Source organism: Miniopterus natalensis, chromosome 10 (assembly GCF_054644295.1).
Source record: "Miniopterus natalensis isolate mMinNat1 chromosome 10, mMinNat1.hap1, whole genome shotgun sequence".
Taxonomy (NCBI): Eukaryota; Metazoa; Chordata; class Mammalia; order Chiroptera; family Miniopteridae; genus Miniopterus; species Miniopterus natalensis.
Genome location: NC_142090.1, coordinates 50,499,430 through 50,519,650, shown reverse-complemented (window position 1 = coordinate 50,519,650; position 20,221 = coordinate 50,499,430). Strand labels below are relative to the sequence as shown.

The 20,221-nt window shown below is 32.9% G+C and overlaps 1 protein-coding gene across 1 annotated transcript in view; it reads left to right on the top strand.

The window, feature by feature from the left end:
* LOC148092258 (cadherin-related family member 4-like) overlaps positions 1–20,221 on the top strand; it is a 154,063-nt gene that overhangs the window by 93,950 nt on the left and 39,892 nt on the right. Inside the window, exons 18-19 of the mRNA XM_087820869.1 lie at positions 7,812–7,953; positions 8,573–8,826. Of these exons, the coding sequence (XP_087676995.1) occupies positions 7,812–7,953; positions 8,573–8,826 (396 nt within the window). The remainder of the gene's footprint in view (positions 1–7,811; positions 7,954–8,572; positions 8,827–20,221) is intronic.

The window sequence follows — 20,221 nt, the reverse complement described above, 5'->3', positions numbered from 1 at the left end:
AGAAATTAAAAACAAATTTTCCTTATTAAAGATAATCTTAACTTATTTGTCTTTCATTAGGAGCAGGTTTGAAAAAAAATTTTAGATGAATTAGCTATTTGTTTTAAGTTATTGAAATTTAGTTAGTAAATATAAGTAATAAACTCTAGAGTGTGAGCAATAGTATTATGAATTAAGTTAGCCTGTATTATTATTTACATTTTTGTGTTGCAAGTTGAAAAAGGTGAAGCAATACCTACCCCTTTTTTCTTAGTGGAAAAAGGAAATGCTTGTATATCTACTAGCATTTTAGAAGTTTAATAATTCAGTTTTTAAATTGTATAAACACTTAAAACTCACTTTTTTCTCTTTTACAGATATTGTACATAGTGAGCAAGTTTTTGTAATCCAAGGATTACATATTTTAATTGGGAACATTTAAAGGAGTTAATGTGCTATATTATCCTGTAATTGGGGATTCAGTTATTCAGGGTAATGATGGTCTTTTGCCAAAATTAATTCTGACATGCAAGATTGACATAATGTATTAAATGCAAAGTCATAGGAATAGCACCCCAGAAATAGGAGCTGATGATTCAAGCTTGGCAGGGTCTGCTCATGCTTAATGTTAAGACTAGCTTAAAGGCCAGTCATAACAATACAGAAGAAGGAAGAATCCCTCCTTCCAACATGTTCCTTGAGTTCAAAAATATACTGGAAATGTCAAAAATATTTTTGAAAATTACAGCTCTGGAAAATAAGGTCAAGATTTGAGCTTGGAAGTCATCAGTAAATGAAAGTTCTGATGTTCACAGAGTTTTTGAGAACTTCTAGACAATTACTATCTGAAAACTGTCCTTATCCTCTATCATTTTAAATGATGCTTTACTCGTTTTAAATTTGTTAATTCTTCATTAAATTTAAGAAATTGATTAATTTTTAAAGGAAAATTCATGAGTAGTTTCAATTTAGTTAATTAACTCATGCCCTTAACATTTGTTCTTTTCCTTATAAACATAGAGCACTGTCTCTTTTCTTAATTATCAAATAATTTTAATTGTATCTTCATAAATTCAAACTATACCTGCAGTGATAGTACTATGTTTTATATATATATATATATATATATATATATATATATATAATATCTGTTCTTTGCATTGAAGTATCTACAGCATAACTGAGCAGTCTCAAGGCATAAACCCCTTAGTCCAGATAATATGGTTCCCTGAAGAACTCTCTCTGTTTACTCCATGTTAGGTTAGTAAGCACTCATTACATGAAAGGAATATAATCTTCTTAGTGTGGATCTTAAGGATAATTTGGAATTTTATTGACAGTGTTATTGCACTTGACAATCCTAGGTATTACTGAGTGCAGTTCTGTGTACTCCTATGCAAACAACATATACATATCTTTAGGACCATTAAGGACATGCGTTAATTAAATGAGCATTAATGTGATATTCTCTATAACCATACAGAAATCAGTTTTTAAAAAAAATAATTAATTATAGAAAACTCAGAATATAAGAACATTCAGTAATACAGATTATCATAAGAAAAATATTTTGACATTACAATAACCTTTACCTAGATCTTACTGCATATAGTAATTATCCATATCTGCAATATTTTTTTCTGTTTGTGCTTCCAGTAGCTTTTCTATATTTGGTTTTTGACAGGTTTTTTTTTCTCTTCAAAATATATCCATATATATTTTCCCTTTTCAATAAATTGAAGAAAAAAATGTAAAAAATAAATTAGATTAAGTACTGGGAAATTTTCTTTTCCTAGAAAAATATACACATATTTGTGTTTAAAATATATTGTGTTTCGTAACCAGTGTTTCAGTTTAAAATATTTAAAATTTATTTGACTAGTTAAAAAATAATATTTGATTAATAAGGAAAACCTATTTTGGATTTTATTTAAAAATTGAGCTCAAATATGAAGAGGTTTTAAAACTCACAAACCATTGTTTCTTAGACTTGTAAATAATTTAAGAGTGTGTAATAAACTGAACCATCACTTAAAAGATAAATAGTAATAGTGTCAACAATAAAAAAATAAAGAAATGTCCTTTTTCAATGAATTAACACTATTTAGAATATTTTTTTAAAGAATAGAAGAGGCTTTTTATGAGAATACATAATAGAGTAGGCTAGTGTCATCTTCGTGTAAACTCCAATTATGACTAAGTAGAAAGCAGTATTAAATAGATAGTATAAAAAAGATAAAAATTTGGGTTTTGGAGTTTTTACCTCTTCACTTTCCAATTTGGGATAACAATACCACATATTCCTTTTTTTTTTTTTTTTTTTACTTTAAATCATTTTTTACTTTTCAATTACAGCTGATGTACAATATTATATTAGTTTCAGATATACAACTCATTGATTAGGCATTATATAATTTACCAAATGATCGCTTCGATATATCTAGTATATAGTAAACCATAGATTTTGCAGACCTCAATTTAATGGACTTTGGGTTTAATGGACAAAATTTCCAGTCTGTATATCATATGTGAAAATTAACACACTGTGAATTTTAAAATGTTTTTAAGGTTTGCTTATCATTAAATTGCCACATTATTTTTGTTATTAATTCACCGTTATTTTTAACAAATTTTAGCAAATAGGCCATATGTTGGGAAAAAACCACTAGTAATTTTGTCAACATAAATAAATATTACATATCTACAACTATAGTCTACATACTTAAATCCAAATGTCACCACTTGTAAACAATGTTCAGAGAATGATTAGTACGTGATCACACCACATCAAGCATGGTAAATTGGTTCTGTTGTCACATGGTGTGACTTTCTGCAGCAGCTTTAATACTCCAGCAGATGTTCCAATGTGTGTTAAGCCATGCCCCAGCCATGGATTACTCCTGGTAACTAGTGAATGCATGCATTTACTAGACCTATTCAGTATAAACTTAAAACTACATTAATACATATAGAAAACTTTTCTGTGAAATTAAACTTTTCATACATACTTAATTTTAATTACACAAGAGTACTAACATAAGCAAAAACAGGTAAACTAATTTGTCAACTTTTAAACATATTCATTCAGAAAACTTATTTGAATATATAATGGACTTTTGGCTTTAACTGACACCCCCCTCACCCAAATAAGTCCATTATATTGAGGTTTTACTGTATTATTGACTGTAGTCCCTATGCTGTACTTTATATCCCCATGACAATTCTGTAATTACCAATTACTTCTTAGTCCATTCACCTTTTTCCTCCTTCCCTCATAGTCCCCTTCCATCTGGCAACCTTCAAAATGTTCTCTGTGAGTTTGTTTCTGTTTTGCTTGCTTATTTTATTTTTTTAGCATTTTGTTTTTTTAGATTTCACATAGCAGTGAAATGATATGGTATTTGTCTCCCTCTGTCTGATTTATTTCACTCAGCACAATACTCTTTAGTCAACCATGTTGTTTCATAGTGTAAGATTTCATTCTTTTTTATGGCTAAGTTATATTTCATTGTATATATGCTCCACTTCTTTATCCATTCATCTAATGATGGACACTTAGGTTGTTTCCATATCTTGGCTACTGTAAATAATGCTACAATGAACATATGGTTGTATATGTCTTTTAGATTTAGTGTTTTGGGTTTCTTTGGATAAATACCCAAAAATGAATTGCTGGGTCCTTCTTTGTTTCTTGTCATTTAGCTTTTTGTTGTTGTTTTTGTTTGTTTTAATCCTCACCTGAGAATATGTTTTTATTTATTTTTTAGAGAGAGAGAGAGATCGATTGCCTCCTCTACTTGCCCTGACTAGGGATCAAGTCCACAACCTAGTTATGTGCCCTGCCTGGGAGTTATACCCGAAACCTTTTTGGTGTATGGGATGACACTCCAATCAACTGAGTCACCTGGCCAAGGCATATTGCCTTTGCTTTAAAGTCTATTTTGTCTGGTGCAAGTATTGCTACTCCAGCTTTTGTTTGTTTGTTTCCATTTCCCTGAAATATATTTTTCCATTCTACTTTTGGTCTGTGTCTTTCTATCTGAAGGGAGTCTTTTGTAGACAATGAATGTAAGGGTTTTGTTTTGTTGTTTATTCAGCCCACATGTCTTTTGATAGGAACATTTAATCCATTTTCATTTAAAGTAATGTTGATAGCCATGTATTTATTGCCATTTTATTTAAATTTTTAATCTTTTTTTCTTTCTTCTTCTTAAAGAGGGCCTTTAACATTTTTTTTTGGTAATATTGGTTTGGTGGTGATGAACTACTTTAACTTTTTCTTGTCTGGGAAGCTCTTATTTGTCCTTCAGTTCTAAATGATAGCTTTGCTGTGTAGAGTAACTGTGGTTGTAGGTCCTTGCTTTTCATTACTTTAAATATTTCTTGCCAATCCCTTCTGGCCTGCAAAGTTTCTGTTTAGAAGTCAGCTGTCAGTCTTATGGGAGCACTCCTGTAGATAATTAACTGTTTTTCTCTTGCTGCTTTTAAGATTATCTTTTTGTCTTTAACCTTTGGCATTTTAATTTTGATGTGTCTTGGTGTGGGCTTCTTTGGGTTTATTTTGTTTGGAAGTCTTTGTGCTTCCTGTACTTGTATGTCTATTTCCTTCACCAGGTTAGGGAAGATTTTCATCATTATTTTTTCACATAGGTTCTTAATTCCTTGCTCTCTCTCTTCTCCTTCTGGTCCCCCCATGATGCAGATGTTGCTCTCTGGATGCTCCTTATACTATCCTCATTTTTTTGGATTCTTTTTTCTTTTTGCTGATCTGATTGGGTGTTTTCTTCTTTCTTATTTTCCAAATCTCTGATTTAATCATATGCTTCCTCTATTCCACTGTTGGTTCTCTGTAATGCATTCTTTATTTTAGTTAATGTATTCTTCATTTCTGGCTCTTTTTAAAAATGTTTTTATCTTTATTTTTGTTTCCTATATCTTTATTGATGTTCTCATTAAGTTCATCTCCTCTTCCCTTAAGTTCATTGAGCATCATTATAACTAGTGTTTTGAACTGTGCATCTAGTAGATTCCTTATCTCCATTGTGCTTAATTTATTTTCTAGAGTTTTGTTCTCTTCTTTCTTTTGGGGCACATTTCTGGTCTCCTCATTTTGGCTGTATCCCAGTGTTTGTTTCTCTTTATTGAGTAAAGCTGCAATGTCTCCTGGGCTTGGTAGTGTGGCCTTATGTAGTAGGTGTCTTGTAGTGGCACAGCCTCCCTGATCACTTGAGCTGGGCATTCCAGGTGCCCCTCTCCCACATGTAGGCTGTGTACACCCTCCTGTTGTAGTTGATACTTTATTGCTTTTGGAACCTCCATGGGAGAAACTTACCCCCAGGCCAATTTGCTGTGTGGAATGGCTGCAATCACTGTAGAGGATTAGCTGTGCAGGGCCCCACTCCATAAAGCAGGACTTATTTCTGCAGGTCTTTGTTGCCTGCAGAGTCTTCCCCTTGAGGGCATCCCTTGTAGAGGAGATTGGGCGGTGTTTTGACATAGTCTGAAGCTGTCCACCAGGTTGACTGGCTCTGGGACCTCTGGGGAGGTGCAGGCCAATGTCAGTGCCACCTGTGCCCTGGTTGGGGCCATCTGGCATGATCTACAAAGTTATCTGCAGATGGCTGCTACTTCTGTTGGGCTTGGAGGTACCAAGGAGAAGCCAAGCTATAAACCAAAGTCAGCTGCCATTAGTCTGAGCATAGTGACACTTAGCAAGAGGCCAGATGCTGTTTGTTTGAGAGATATTATGAAAGTCATAAGCATGAGCCAAGAGAGGCAATTTGTATGAAAAAGCCACTGGAAATGGCCTCTGTTGGGCCCAAAAGTTGGGTGAGGCGGGATCTTAGGGAATTACCTGGGTGAGGCTAAAGGTGTTAGCCAGGTTGATGGAGACTCAGATAGGCCACCTCCAGTCCACTCTATGTGGGGTGGACCCAGAAAAGCAATTAGGGCCTCTGCAAACAATTCAATGTAAGAGAAAGCTGGACCTCTAGTTCTTGCCCTGATTCCAGACTACTCAGTTCCTCTCTGCTTGTCCGTGGTGACCCAGGGCTGGCACTCAGAGCAAGTGAGTCTGAGTATGTCAATGCACGGACCCTTTAAAAGGAACACCTGGGACTGTAGCAACCACAATCCCTCCTGGGTTTTACAGCCTGAAATTATGGGGACTACTCTTCCTGGCACTGGAACCCTAGGCTTGTCAGCCTGGTGTGTGGCCAGCACCCCTTGCTCCTCAGGAAGGAACTCTACAACTGAGATATCTCTCCCGATTTTTATCTGCCACATGTAAGTCTGGGACCAGCACAGTCAGTGTCTCTTCCTTCCTACCAGTCTCTCTGTGGCTTCTTTATATCCTTAGTTGTAGGACTTCTGTTCAGCTAGATTTAAGACTGTTCTGAATGAAGGTTATTCTGTTGTTTAGTTGTAATTTTGATGTGGTTGTGGAAAGATGAGAGTATTACATTTACATACGCTGCCATCTTGACCAGAACTCCTAAATACATTTTTCATTGGATCGTTGAATATATAATAATGTGTGTAAATTAAAATTTAGTACATATTATGCATTGGATAAATATTGTAGTTATTTATTATTAAGCAGCTATGAGAAACTGTGAAAATAGATACTATCTTTTCCTTTCCCTTTTGGCAGTATAGTTGGATGAAGACTAATGATGCATTTTCATAGAAATATGATTATCACAGTTTTAAAGAAATTTGTACTGAATTAGTAAAACAGGGCTTAAATGTTAGCATGTACCCCTTTATGTCCTTTAGAGGGCAAGCTAACAGACCAAGCTGCATTGTACTGGAATGAAAAAAAGATAGAATTTGCTTGCACTCTCAGGTGGCTTCTAAGGAATTGACTCTTCAAATTGAAGGAGTCTAAGGATGTTCAGAAAAGATTGCTAAGGAAGAGAAGGAAAGTATAAATGAAATTAGGCACTTCATTTTCCTAAATCAAGGACCTGTATTGGTTTTATTTCACATTCCATTCTGATAAATTGGTAGTGTCTTCACTGAGTATTACTTTGAAAATGGCTCTGAGACTATTTCACATTTTTCAGAAAAATGGATAGGTTAACAATGTCTGTTACAGGTGAAAAGGAGAAATGGGGTACAGGTAAGTAGCCTATCAGACACTTTTTATGCTAAATTATAGAGTCAAAGAAACTTAGAATTTGAATATTCCCAGAGCTAATACAGTTCCCCTTTCAATTTAATTGCTGGAATCTCCCACATCTTTGAAATGTAAGTCACATGTCCTACTAGATTTTGAGTTTCTTTAGAACAAAAACGAGGAAGAATAAGTTGGATTTGCAGGCAAAAATTAAAATAAATAAAACTGAATATGTCTGATAAGCAAAGCTATTCCATAATAAAATATTCTTCCTTTTAGGTAGTGAGTACTTTTGTGAAGAAGTTTTCAAGAGGGGACTTGATGATAGATATATTCTAGATTAAAACAGAAGTGCTTAGTGTCAATATTTAGTTTTCAATCTAATTTTAAAATCAAGTAACCTCTTGATTTTCTGAATACCTGTCTTAGTATTATTATATAGGAAACAAACAATTGTTAAAAATTAGTAAAATTCATAAAATTAAAAATGAAGCATGGACTGTACTCCTGGATAACCCCAAACAACAAAGTTTATATAACGAAACACTAAAATATAACCTTGAAATGTAAATAATTGAGATGTTTTAAAAGCATGTTTGAACAATATTGTGAAGGTGAAAGCAATGAGTAATAAAATATAAACAATTAACTGAATAGAGATGGTAATATTTTTAAGATTGGATCTAAAATAGATACAATTCTTGTGTTATAGAATATGAATGACGAGCCCCCTATATGCAGTCCACCACATTTGGAAACTCGGATTTATTCCAGTATTAAGATTCCTTTTATTCAACTCAACTGTTCAGACAAAGATTCTCCACAGCAACAACTGAGCTATTCAATTGTAGGAGGTAAGACATGATTTCAAATAACTCACTTCTATGCTATTTAAAAGATAATCATATGATGGGACAGTATAGATGGACCTGGAGAATATTATGCTAAGTGAAATAAGCCAGGCAGCGAAAGACAAATATCACATGATCTTGCTTATACATGAAATCTAAAGAACTTAATAAACTGATGAACAGAATAGATTCAATGACATGGAAGCATAGAGGAGAATGATGAATGTCAGAGGGATGGAGGAGGGCAAGTGGGTGGAGGGGGAGAGAGTAACCAAAGAATTTATATGCATATATGCACAACCCAAGGACACAGACAATGGTGGGAGAGGGACTGGGGAGGGGGATGGGATGGGGTGGAACAGGTCATCGGGGAGAAAAAGGGACATCTGTAATATTTTAAACAAAAATTAAAATAATAAAATAAAATAAAATAAAATAAAATAAAATAAAATAAAAAACAAAAGTCAAATACACTTTTAAAAAAAAGATAATCGTATGAGATATTTTATAATGGTTGAAAACAAATTATCGTGAAACATATTTTTAAATAAGATTTAAGAAATAGAAAGAACTTATTATATAATGTAGTTTTATTTCTATTTTATTTCCTCATCATTCTCAGGAAATACAGACAATCAATTCACACTTTGGAGACAAGGTGTTGACCCTCCTTCTCTGACCATCACTCAGAATTCCCAGCATGATGCATTTCAAGGGGTTCAGGACCCTCTGACTCTCCAGTTACTTATCGAAGTTACTGATGAATTAGGTGGGAATAAAGCTAGTCAACTGTCAACCACTACAACAGTAATAGTTCATGTGTTTCCTTGGACCACAACACAGCCAACTTCTTCCACAGAAACAACTACAACTACAGTGAGTACTTAGTGATGAAATATAACTCTAAAGTAGTCTGAATTAGTCATAAACATGGAAGTATTTTGGAACTCTCACAGGAGTAATCCTTATATTTTGGCAATGAAAGACATCAATGAAACAGTTACTTTAATACATTAGAATTTCCATCATCAAAATAAGGAGAATGTATTGTAGCTGTTAGTCATTAATTTTGAGTCAAGGTAAGTATATCAATGGTAATCATTTTTATAGACTCTTTTGTTAGTATTTAGTTTAGAGTCTTAGTAATTCTGTTAACTCTCATCATAGTGTACTTCTTTATTTAAATGTAGGTTTTGTTACATACATAGCACCATCTAAGGTTTATAAAAATATTGGACAAGCTTATTTCCTTGAAAAGCATATAGTCTCACTGGAAGGAGAGATATCCAATTAAAATAATTTTAAAAATGTTAGTATCAAATGATAGTGCAATTATTATTTCACTTTGAGGTTTAAAATAAGGTAAATTTCTGTTGAGATAGGCAGTAAGTTCTCCATAAATAGAGGAGAAAAATAATAATGAAGTTCTTTAAAAACAGATATTATTTTTTTATGCAGAGAAGAAAAGCTTTGCAGAAAGAATGCATAGAACTACCCCTAGGAAGAATATAATATGTTCTTGAAATGTTGAGAAGACATTTCAGTGATGCTGGAGGCTTTATTTGTGTCAGACAAAGTGAAGCTTATGCTAGATATGTAAAATATTTGTTCATGGAACATCTTGAAGGTAAAGATGATATTTTAGATGACTACTGAAGACAGGAAATTATAACAGTTTCACAGCATAAAAGAAAAACTCACAATGCATTATAAACTTTGCTAATATGGAAATAAAGAGAAAATCAATGATGCAATAGAATCGGTCTGTGTAGAATATGCTCTTCAGTTTCAAACAGGTGAAGTAAACAGTCAAGTAGGTATTCATATCTATGCCCCCACTAACATTATTATGATATTCTCTGAATAACCAAGTTAACACGATGAAATATATTTCAATTAAAATAGCCATTTGTTAAATAAGTTTTAGAAAATTCCTCCCATTGCTTGACTTCACCATCAAGAACTTTTACATTAGCAATAGAAAATCTTCATATTACAATTTAAATATTCTGAATCCAAAGGAAACAATAAGTTGGACTAAAATGGTATAGGACTGGTAATGCTCCCAAGTGTCTGGCAGAAGGAAATTAATATTGTCTCTGTGGGCTTCCAATTATTTCTAACAATTTTTTAGTCCAGAAAAGAGAGTTAGGCACCCCAAAATAAGTCAGTGGTAGTTTATGTGGGGATGAAGTGCTAGATTTGAAATATACAAAAAAATGAAATTCACCATTTACTGTGTTTAAAATTTGTGTATTACAATATATTGTGAGAAAGATAATTCCTCTTAGGATTAGCCATTATTATTACACTGTAGGTTTTGTTATTATTGTATTTTTATTAAACAGATCTTTTCATTCAGAATATTGAATGAGATATAAAAACTTAAAGACATTTTTAAGTGGTCAGACTCTACTGCCAGGATTTTTCTGCTTCTAAATATAACTATAAAATCCCATTACAAAACAGAATATTCTTAAAGCCAGATTACTTACAATGTGTATCTATGAGTTGTAAAAAAAATTATGGCCTGTGGATAAAATACTCAAAGTTATTACAAATAAATTTCAATCATATAATAAATATTATAGAAGACATCATCAGCATGAGATTCACTATACATGCAGGTTTTTTTTACAAAATATTTTTCTAGGCTCTTGGAAAAAAATATAGACTATCCCATAAATTGTAATCTAGTGAAGGCATTCAATAAAGACCTGTGCATATTTTACAATGCCAAATATGGTACTTGATAAGTAAAATGGCCAATGCCATATGTTATATAAAAGGTATGTGATAGTTCTTAATTGGGGGAAGAGAGATTTATGAACTGTTGCAGAATCTGATGAAAGTTATGGTCTTTCTCTCTCCAGAACAATGTACACATGTATATGTGCATACCCTTTTATATTCAACATTAGAGGCTTGTAAAATCCATCCCTGGAACCCAGATTAAGAAATCCTGACTAAAAACAAGGATTTATTAGTGCTTCTGAATTTGTAAAAAAAAATTTCCATGAGAAAAACATATTTTTATTATTATAAAGTAAACAAAATAATATAAGCCACTAAAATAACTATAGAGAAAACTTTACAAAATATATTTCTTAAATATGTTAACACTTGGCATGCTTTTATAAACATTACAATAAGTAAAATAATACCTTGAAGCTTAGAAAGGAAAATATAAAAAATTCTGTATTTTTAAAGTAGAATGACTTAGTCAAAAAAGCTAAAAATAAATAAGCCCAACCCTAGACTAAATAAACAGAATGGTTGTAAATCTTCTCCAAATTAACTTTGTCTTTGAACCCCTACCTGCCTATTCAGAGGTCCCTCACAGGGCGGGCAGAGAAGAAAAAAAACGGTCATGTTTCAGGAACTGAATTCCTCTAGTTTAAGTACAGAGTGGCTAAAGAGACAATGAGGTAACTGGCTAGACACCATTTCCTGCAAAAAAATCCCTAAAGAATTATGAATCAAAATTCCTGAAACTATCTGCATTCAGCAAATTGAGTCTATAATAAAAAACCAGAATTACTATCCATTTTCAAAATGTAGAAGAAGGAAGAAACCTTAAGTCATACTAACTTATAACTATCTTTTTACTCTGATTTCAACATAAACAGTGCATAGATAAGAGTACCAAGGAGAAAGTCTCTGTCAATAACTGTCTAATCTTTCCATTGATTCATCCTGATAACCCACCCCTGTTTGATATTCTGTATTAGAATAATTAAAAGGTTTTTAACCCATCAATGAATAACTGAAATGAGCCATTAGATGTATATATAGAGTGACAACATTTGAATTGTTTAATGTTTTTCACTTAATCTGAACTTTGAAGACTAATCCTAAGGTTATTGAGGTTGTTTAACACATCTGCTGAAAGACAAGGGGTTATGTTTTTCTAACCATGTTTTCTACACTGTTATGCTCATTGCAGAGGCATATTACTTTCCCAAGGCTGACTTTGAGTCATCAAAGGTCAACCCTTTACTAGCATATACCTCACAAGATAATTTGCAATCATATATGTCTGGAACTTTGTTTTCAGCTGGAATTTTAAAGCTGGTATGCTGTAGCTGGATCATTTAAGCTAAGGAGAGCATATTGATAAATATTCAGGAATTCTGGAAGCTGGTTGTTAAACCTTTGGTAGTTTGAATTCAGTCATGATGAGAATATCAATACTATGAAAATTAGTAAGTGTTACATTCCACAATTTTTTTTTTCCTTTTCAAGAGTTAGTTTCCCAGCACACTACTGGCCCTGTCCATCTCAATCTTTAGATGACTTGGAAAGGTAGAAGAAATTTCAAGTGGGGAAAAAGGAGATTTAAGATTAGCAAATACTTATGTATGATAAGCAAAAGTTTAGCCACCAAAAAAAAAAAAAAAAAAAAAAAAAGAAAGAAAGAAATAAAGAGCACTTACTTCACTTTTTACCCATTTCAAAGAATAATGTTGTACTGGAGCCACACACTTTCATAGGTCAGAGTATCCGTGAAAGCCGCTGGCACTTTCTCTTGATCTGAATATAACCATAATTTCTTCTAATTACCGAAGAAATTAGGGAAATATGGGAACTGTGCTTTAACACCCTCTCTGCCTTGTATGACTAGGAAGTGAAGCTCATTGTGATATTTCACCCAACATCTCATTCTTGAACTAAGTTTTTCTTGTTGTGCTTTGTCTTTTTGTAAAATGAATAAATAGCTACACCATAGTAATGGTAAGAGTGGTCACTAACTGATTACCTGTTGAACACTATAAGCTTTCATAAGGTATTTTCATTCCTCATACCAACCATACTTAGCGGGCAGCATGGTTCCAAATAGAAATTAACTTGCCCAATTTTTAAGTGACAGTCATAATTTCAGCCCAGACATGTCTATTTCCAGAGGTCAATTTTTTCTACTACTCCACTATCACTGTATTTCTTGTTTGATTTACCCATGTACCACTTTTACAAACAAAAACAAACAAACAAAAACAAAACTCCCAGACACCCAGCACTGTGTGTATTATGTGCTGTTGAGTCGACTCTGACTCCTGGTGACCCTATGAATGAGTAATGTCCTCAATGTCCTGTCCTCAACAGCCCTGCTCAGCTCCTATAAACTCTTGCCTGTGGCCTCTTTTATGGAGTCCATCCATTTCTTATTTGGTTTTCCTCTTTTCCTGCTGCCTTTTACTTTTCCTAGCATTATTGGTTTTCCCAAAGAACCCTGCCTTTTCATGATGTGCTTCAGTTTTGTCATCTTTGCCTCCAGTGATGTTTTAGACTTAATTTGCTCTAGGTCCCACTTGTTAATATTTCTGGTGGTCAAAGATATCCATAGAGCTCTCTTTCAACACCATATTTCAAATGAATGAATTTTTTTTCTACTAGATTTTACCTTATTTTTGTAGGAAGGATAGAAGAAAAATATATTAAATTATAACTTTTTTAATGTAGAAGAATTATAAATTTATCTCTCTTATCTTAAATTATTTCTAAGAACAAATCAGTAAATATCCTATACATAATGGGTTGAGAACAATGAATATAATACCCTTATAGTAGGCCAGAAGTGGAGAGGATATGAAGAAAGATATAAAGGGGAAGCATGCTTATTTTTATCTGCTTTAACAAAGTATGCAGAACAGATGCATTATGAGATACATTGTATGTATTTACCTCTGTGTGAAACAGCAGTAAAAGTTCTCTTGTACATGAAAATCTTCACCGCATATTTTGAACTATTCTGCTGTTCAATCTCTATCTATAAACCATTTAATTTTTCTTCTTTAATCGCAGACATAAAAACTAAGTGGCCAAGTCATTCTTCTTTCTTTAGGTGTGGCCTGAAAGTAAAGTCTCTTGGCTGCCCTCAAAACATTTCACTTCTTCTATTTTGAAAAGTAAAATAAGTTATGCAACTGTTTGGGCATTTATTTCCATGTGTTCTATGTGTTATATTTATATACCCTCTCAGGAAACTAGCTCCGTGAATAAATAGTGAGAATCACATTTTATGTTCATTACTTTCTTGGTGTTTGTGTCAACCCAACTCCCAGTAGAAAATAGGCACAGAATAACAGAAGACTATGGAAGGGTCTACAGTTGACCCTTGAATAACACAGGTTTGAACTTTATAGGTCCACTGATAAACAGTTTTAAATAAATACAACTAAAGTATGGTCTCTTCCTTATGATTTTCTTAATAAAATTTTATTTTCTCTAGGTTATTTAACTATAAGAATATTATATACATACATATAACACACAAAATATGTGCTCATCTACTGTTTATGTTATTGGTAAGGCTCTGGTCAACAGAATTTGCAGTTATTTGGGAAAGGCAAAAGTTATACATGGATTTTCAGCTGTACTGGGTGGGGGTCAGTACCCCTAACTCTCATGATGTACAAGGGTCAACTGTATTTAAAAAGGTGTGGGTAGAGGTAAGAAAACCCATCATGTCATAACTCTGCCTACCACTTCTTAAGCAAATTACATCCTAGACAAAAGATATATAATTTTCTTTTCTGATTCTACTTGACTATTTTGTTGCTTAAGTCTTCCTGAGCTACCCAACAGAAGAACTAAGGTTTATTTTTAAGGAAAATAATGTCTTACATAATTAAAAAGAATTATTTATATTAGTCTCCTGACTGGTGGCTATATGCTTTAGGAAATAAATCTCATAAATAAGCACTCCCCTCTCCTTAGTAAAAAGACAAGATTGTGTTTGGTCACGTATGCTGGAATTCCTACGTGGAAGCCCGCAAAGTTGTGGGACGTACTGCAGTTTAAAAAATGTATAACTGTCTGCTACATATGAGTTTCCTTATTCAAGAAAGACAATAAATCAAACTTTTAAAAAAGGCTAGTCAAAAGTACAAGTATAAAACAATACTCAACTTCACGATGTTTATCCACTTTTATCATATGACTCTTCATATATCTGCACTTTTAAGCATATTGATATTAGATTTAATGCTACCGCATTTTAAGATAGAAGATAACTTTCTTTGGAACTTGTTATTAATAGAGTTGGATTATTTCAAAAAGTTAGTTGTAAACTAGAAACTAATAATGTATTTAGTGTTTTACAAAATATAAAGTAAATCACATAGCCTTCAAAAGTAATAAATGGGTAAGCAAAGTGAGACAAATTGATTAAAGAAACTTAGGACATTTCTTTCTTTCTTTATTTAGCTTTCCTAATAATGTATTTTTGCTAATTGGCACTGCCTTTCATTCTAAGAAAATTATGGTTAGGCAATTATTAGCTTTAAATTTCTGTCTTTATACTTTTAAATAATTTTTCATGGGTTTTTTTGCATTTATTTTCATTTGTATCACTTAATTAACCTCTGGGATATGAGAATGAATAAGTAGCTCTAGGAGTAAAATCCCAGCAAAAGGTTAAAAACAAGTTAATTTTTTAATAATAACGATGCCCAGAAAACAGTTTGACATTGCTTTTTAAATGGTCATTCATTCATAGTATGACCAGGCCTTCTAATACAAAGGAAGTAAATTTTTCAAATCAAAGTTTGAAATGAAAGAAATGATATTGATATAATTTCACATAGATTCTGTCAAAACAGTTTGTACAAAGACAATAAGCAGCCTTCACACCCAACAGAAAGAGTGTGACCTGCGAAATAAAAGATCTTGGTTTGAATCCTGGGTCTTCCACTTAGTTTCTGTGAGCCTGGGTTGAGTGATTTACCACTTTCGAGCCTCAGTTTCTACTGTGTCAATGGGGATTATTAAAAGCTATTTTATAAAATTTCCTAGTGCAGTGCCCAGAACATAGGAAGTGACTAATAAATAATAGCATTGCATTAGTTATTTTATAAATGTTTATCAATTGACTAAAAACCACAGAAACAGTTTGAAAACATTAGGCATACGTCATGGTGGATCTGGTTTACAAACTTCTTAAAGGGGAGTAGAATTTGCCCCTGCAAAAGATGCCAGTTTGGCATAAAGCTGATTATTTGTAAGATATAGCAGACAGAGGTAAAGTTCTGAAATTGGAGTAAACATGACCTTTTTGTAAGAGGCATTTATATTTATAAGGGAAATCATTTGTCAGGGTGTCTCCTTTTCGGTACCAGGAAGACGAGAATGAGCCAACCTCTAGAAATTTATCAAATTTATGGAAAAGGCAAGAACCTAAATCAGCATAACAACCTTACTCTTGTTTATTGTGTTTTTCCTGATTGCCTCTCATTACTGACTCTCTCATCCCCAACATCTTTGTCTTTATCTGGAGAAGGTATTTAAGGTGGTAGCTTGGGCCATTTTGAAGAGTTACTCAGTTTTCCTGAGTCTCTCCCATGTATCCAGTAGTTATATGTGTTTAATTAAACTTGTTTGTTTTTCTGTTAATCTTTTTTTTTTTTTACTATGGGAAGGAGGAGAGGGGAGGATTTCTTAGCCAAGAATCTACAATAGTAGAGAGAAAATTATTTTTCTTCCTCTACACCCTACTTTTTATGTGCAGTTCCTACTAAGAAAAAAGTTTTCCTTTTTAAAAATATTAATATTTTGAAAAATGTGGTTGATACTATTTATTAATTTTTATAGTATATTTTTGGTAAAAAAGGAACATTGGCATTTTCACTTAAATATTCAGTGTTTTGTATTAAAAATTATTTATTTTCCATAGAAATCTGGCCTATACTTGATGAATTATTTGAGATACAGCCTAAGAAGCAACTATTTCATAAACATGAATCAGAATTTCTTATTGGCAACTTTAAAAATTTTTTTCTCAATAAGAGTTAATTGAAGTAATCTGAAAGTCAGCAGAAAAACATAAATTATACTCTGCTAGGTTATAGCCTTGCACAACTGCTATGACCCTAATACCTAATGATGAAAGATGTTATGACGAGGAAGAATGTTAATATTGTATTTTCTGTAAAATATAGCAAGTTAAATAATTAAGATTAGAAATCAAACCAAATTAACTGCAAACAGCTGTAAGAAGCTTAGTTCATGACCAAATAACAGATGGGAAATTCTTTTGTTTTCACTGGTGATTTACCTAATGGTGATATAAATGTCTGATGACATACATAGTCCAGTGTCCTGTCAATCTTTAGCTATTTATTATATCACTGCTCATGTTCATTCCAGAGAGGAGAAACTGCTCGATTGTTCAACTATAAAAGTATCTTCATGGGTTCTGCTTAAGTCAGCTAGTAAGCAATAAAAAATTTTTCAACCTATATTTAAAATTTAAATATAAAAAGAGAATATTTTGCACAATAATATATACATGATCTAAAGTGATTTCAAGGAATTTTAGGATATAATAATTAAATCAAATTTTCTTATGAGAAAATTATTCCATTCATATATATTAACAAAATTCCTAGCTAGTCATGAAATTTATAATTACAAATCTACTTAAAAATAAATTTTCACACGGTTAAATAAAAATAATTTATTCAAAATCAAAGTTTCAGCCACTTTTGTTTATGTTACAAAGGAAAAAGCTGATATTCCAGGAGTTTAAGTAACTTACCCAAAATCACAGACTTAGTAAGTAGTAGAACCAAGAAGACTGACAAAAAGTTAGAGAAATGGTTGAGGACCAGTATGATGAATTAGAGAAAAGAGTGAAACAAATTGAAGAGATTGGCAGGGTTCATGTCATGAAATTACTTATAAGCCACAATAAGCATATAGATTATTTCAAATCAATCTAATTATACATCATTCTGATAAGTGCTGTGAAGGACTGGTAAACAAATGCATAGTAGTACAGAGAGTGTCACAAATTCTGCCTTGCAGAATATGAGAAGTTCCAAGAAGAGATATTTGAAAGTTATGTAAGCCTTTGACAGCTAGAACAAGAAGCAAGGATATTTAGAAATAATGGAAATTAAGGAGTGTGGATGTGAGAGTACATGGTCTGTTCTTGAAAGAACTAAAGCTAAGTGTGTCCAGAGCCTTTGAGGATGGTCAGCCAGCGGCCAGCCCAGAAAGGCAGATAGTCGGGCAAAAGTGAATGTCATTGCCCTCAGGATTATTATCTGTTGGGGGCTCCAAAAATTTTATAAACAATTTAAATGTAAGGGGGATAATGTAGTAAGCTATGGAAACACTGAGGGTGTCAAATGTTAATCCCCATTTTTTTCTAAATTGTTTTGAATCACCAATTAAAAGAGTATATAATTGAGAGCCAAGCTTGCAAATAATACATATTTAAATATTTACTCTGTGTACTGTACATGGATTACTAAAGAGATTAAAATAGCTTTATGTATTGCACAAAAGATGTTGTTAGGATCAAACAAAATAAGATCCCTGAAAGCTCTTGTAATAAATGTGCTGTGTAAATATAAGTCATTAACATTACACTTAATTCTTGTATAAAAGTTTGCTTTTTAAACATAATTCCTGAAGGAAAGTAATATCCCAACTTGTCTTAGACTTTGAAATCTTAAAAAAAAAATAGACACAAATAAAAGCTTTAGATATTTTTAGTGTGCATACATGAGAAAGGGAGGGAAAAAATAAAATGAAAAAACTGGGACATCTACCCCTGTTGGTCAGGCAAACCAAGTACAAGGAATAAGGATGATTCTTTTTCTAACCTCTAAACAATTTTCAAACACTCTGAATTGCATCTACACAGTTGAATTCTCATGAAAAAAAATTATGACTTTGATATAGGGATTGAATTTTTTTTCTCAAAATGCTCACAATATCCTCAGTTTCTCAGCACGTAGCATTGTCTATTAGAGAGAACATGGTCTGAAAAATGCACGAATCTGTATATGAACGCCAGTTCTGCCACTTGGTAACTGGAACTTTAGGTAACATGCAAAAGAACCTCTGGGGGCCTCAGTCTTCCTTTGCAAACTGGAAGCAATGAATACCTTTCTTTTAGGATTGGCATTAGGGAAAACTGAAATAATATAGCTAAAAGGCACATAGCAGCTGTTAAATAAATGCTACTCCTACACTTTTCAGTTTTAAGGCTTTACATTTCCTTTATATAGTGATTCTGATGTACACTTCTTGGGATATAGTAGGTGTTTAATAAATACTTGTTGAGAGAAAGAAAGAAAGAAAAAGGAAAGGGAAGGAAGGAAGAAAAACGGAAAAAAGAAAGAAAGAAAAAGAAACTTTGCTAGTTAACTAAACAGAGGGGAGGCCTGGGGTCTCCTTTTTTATATGAGTGGTGGCATTGTTGTCAAATGTGTTTGGTAGAGATGTATTATCTTAATGAGCTGAAAACAGAGGTAGGTGATTAACTGACGTAACCAAATAGCTATCTTTTTGGTCTATTTATCATTTGGAAATACGGTATATTATTTACTTAAGAAAACAAGGCTTTAGTATTTCAACTGACACTGCTGGAACACCCCCAGACACTCCCAGGATGTTGAAGTGTAAAATAGAATGTTTAGTCACCTAATACTTAATCTCAACAACTACCAATATTCAACAAAGTAAGCAGGATTCCTCTCACTGAGCTGTATGAGGAGTACTATTTCTGCTACTACCTCTGTTGATTGATCTTTATTTGCAAAGGTTTGTTTCCTTCCTTTTCCATTTCTGTGAAACTAGCTCCATGACTAGTGTTGCCTCAAGAAATGGCACACCTAAGCCTTCCGTGTTCACAAACGTATCCTATCCTATGCTGCCATCTGCTGGTGAACAGTTACTAAGTCATGAACATTAACTCCATTCAACTTTATATTACTTACTTTTTAAATGGTAACATTTTAGATGAGAATATATCTGAGGAAAAAAACCCAAAAAACCTTTTGTTTTTTCATAACAGGGAACTCCAAAGGGCAACAACCCATTTTAAAAGTAATACTTTGTCCTGCAAATAACTTGCCAGTTCATTCAATCTGTCATTTAGCCAACACTCATTGACATCTTCTCTGTGGCAAGAACTATATAAAATCCATATCTCTATAGATGAGCAGCTAATGGTCTTTGTTTAATAGAAGCTTCGTTCCCAGTAGAAGAATCACAATTTAAAAAATGTGGTAGGTTATTCTAGATATTACAGTAGAAATAAGAACACGGACACATAATTTCTACTGAGAAGTGAGGCTTCTTGAAAAACCACTGATGGAGGATAATACTGATAAGTGGACAAGTGTTCACCAGGAATTCACACAACAGGAAAGGTGATTCTGCCCAGAGGCAACATCAGGAACAGAGGCATTTGTTTCTAAAGAAAGAGATTTATTTTTGGTGGCAGAAGGAGGTGTTAGTTTATTATCCCTTGTAAGTT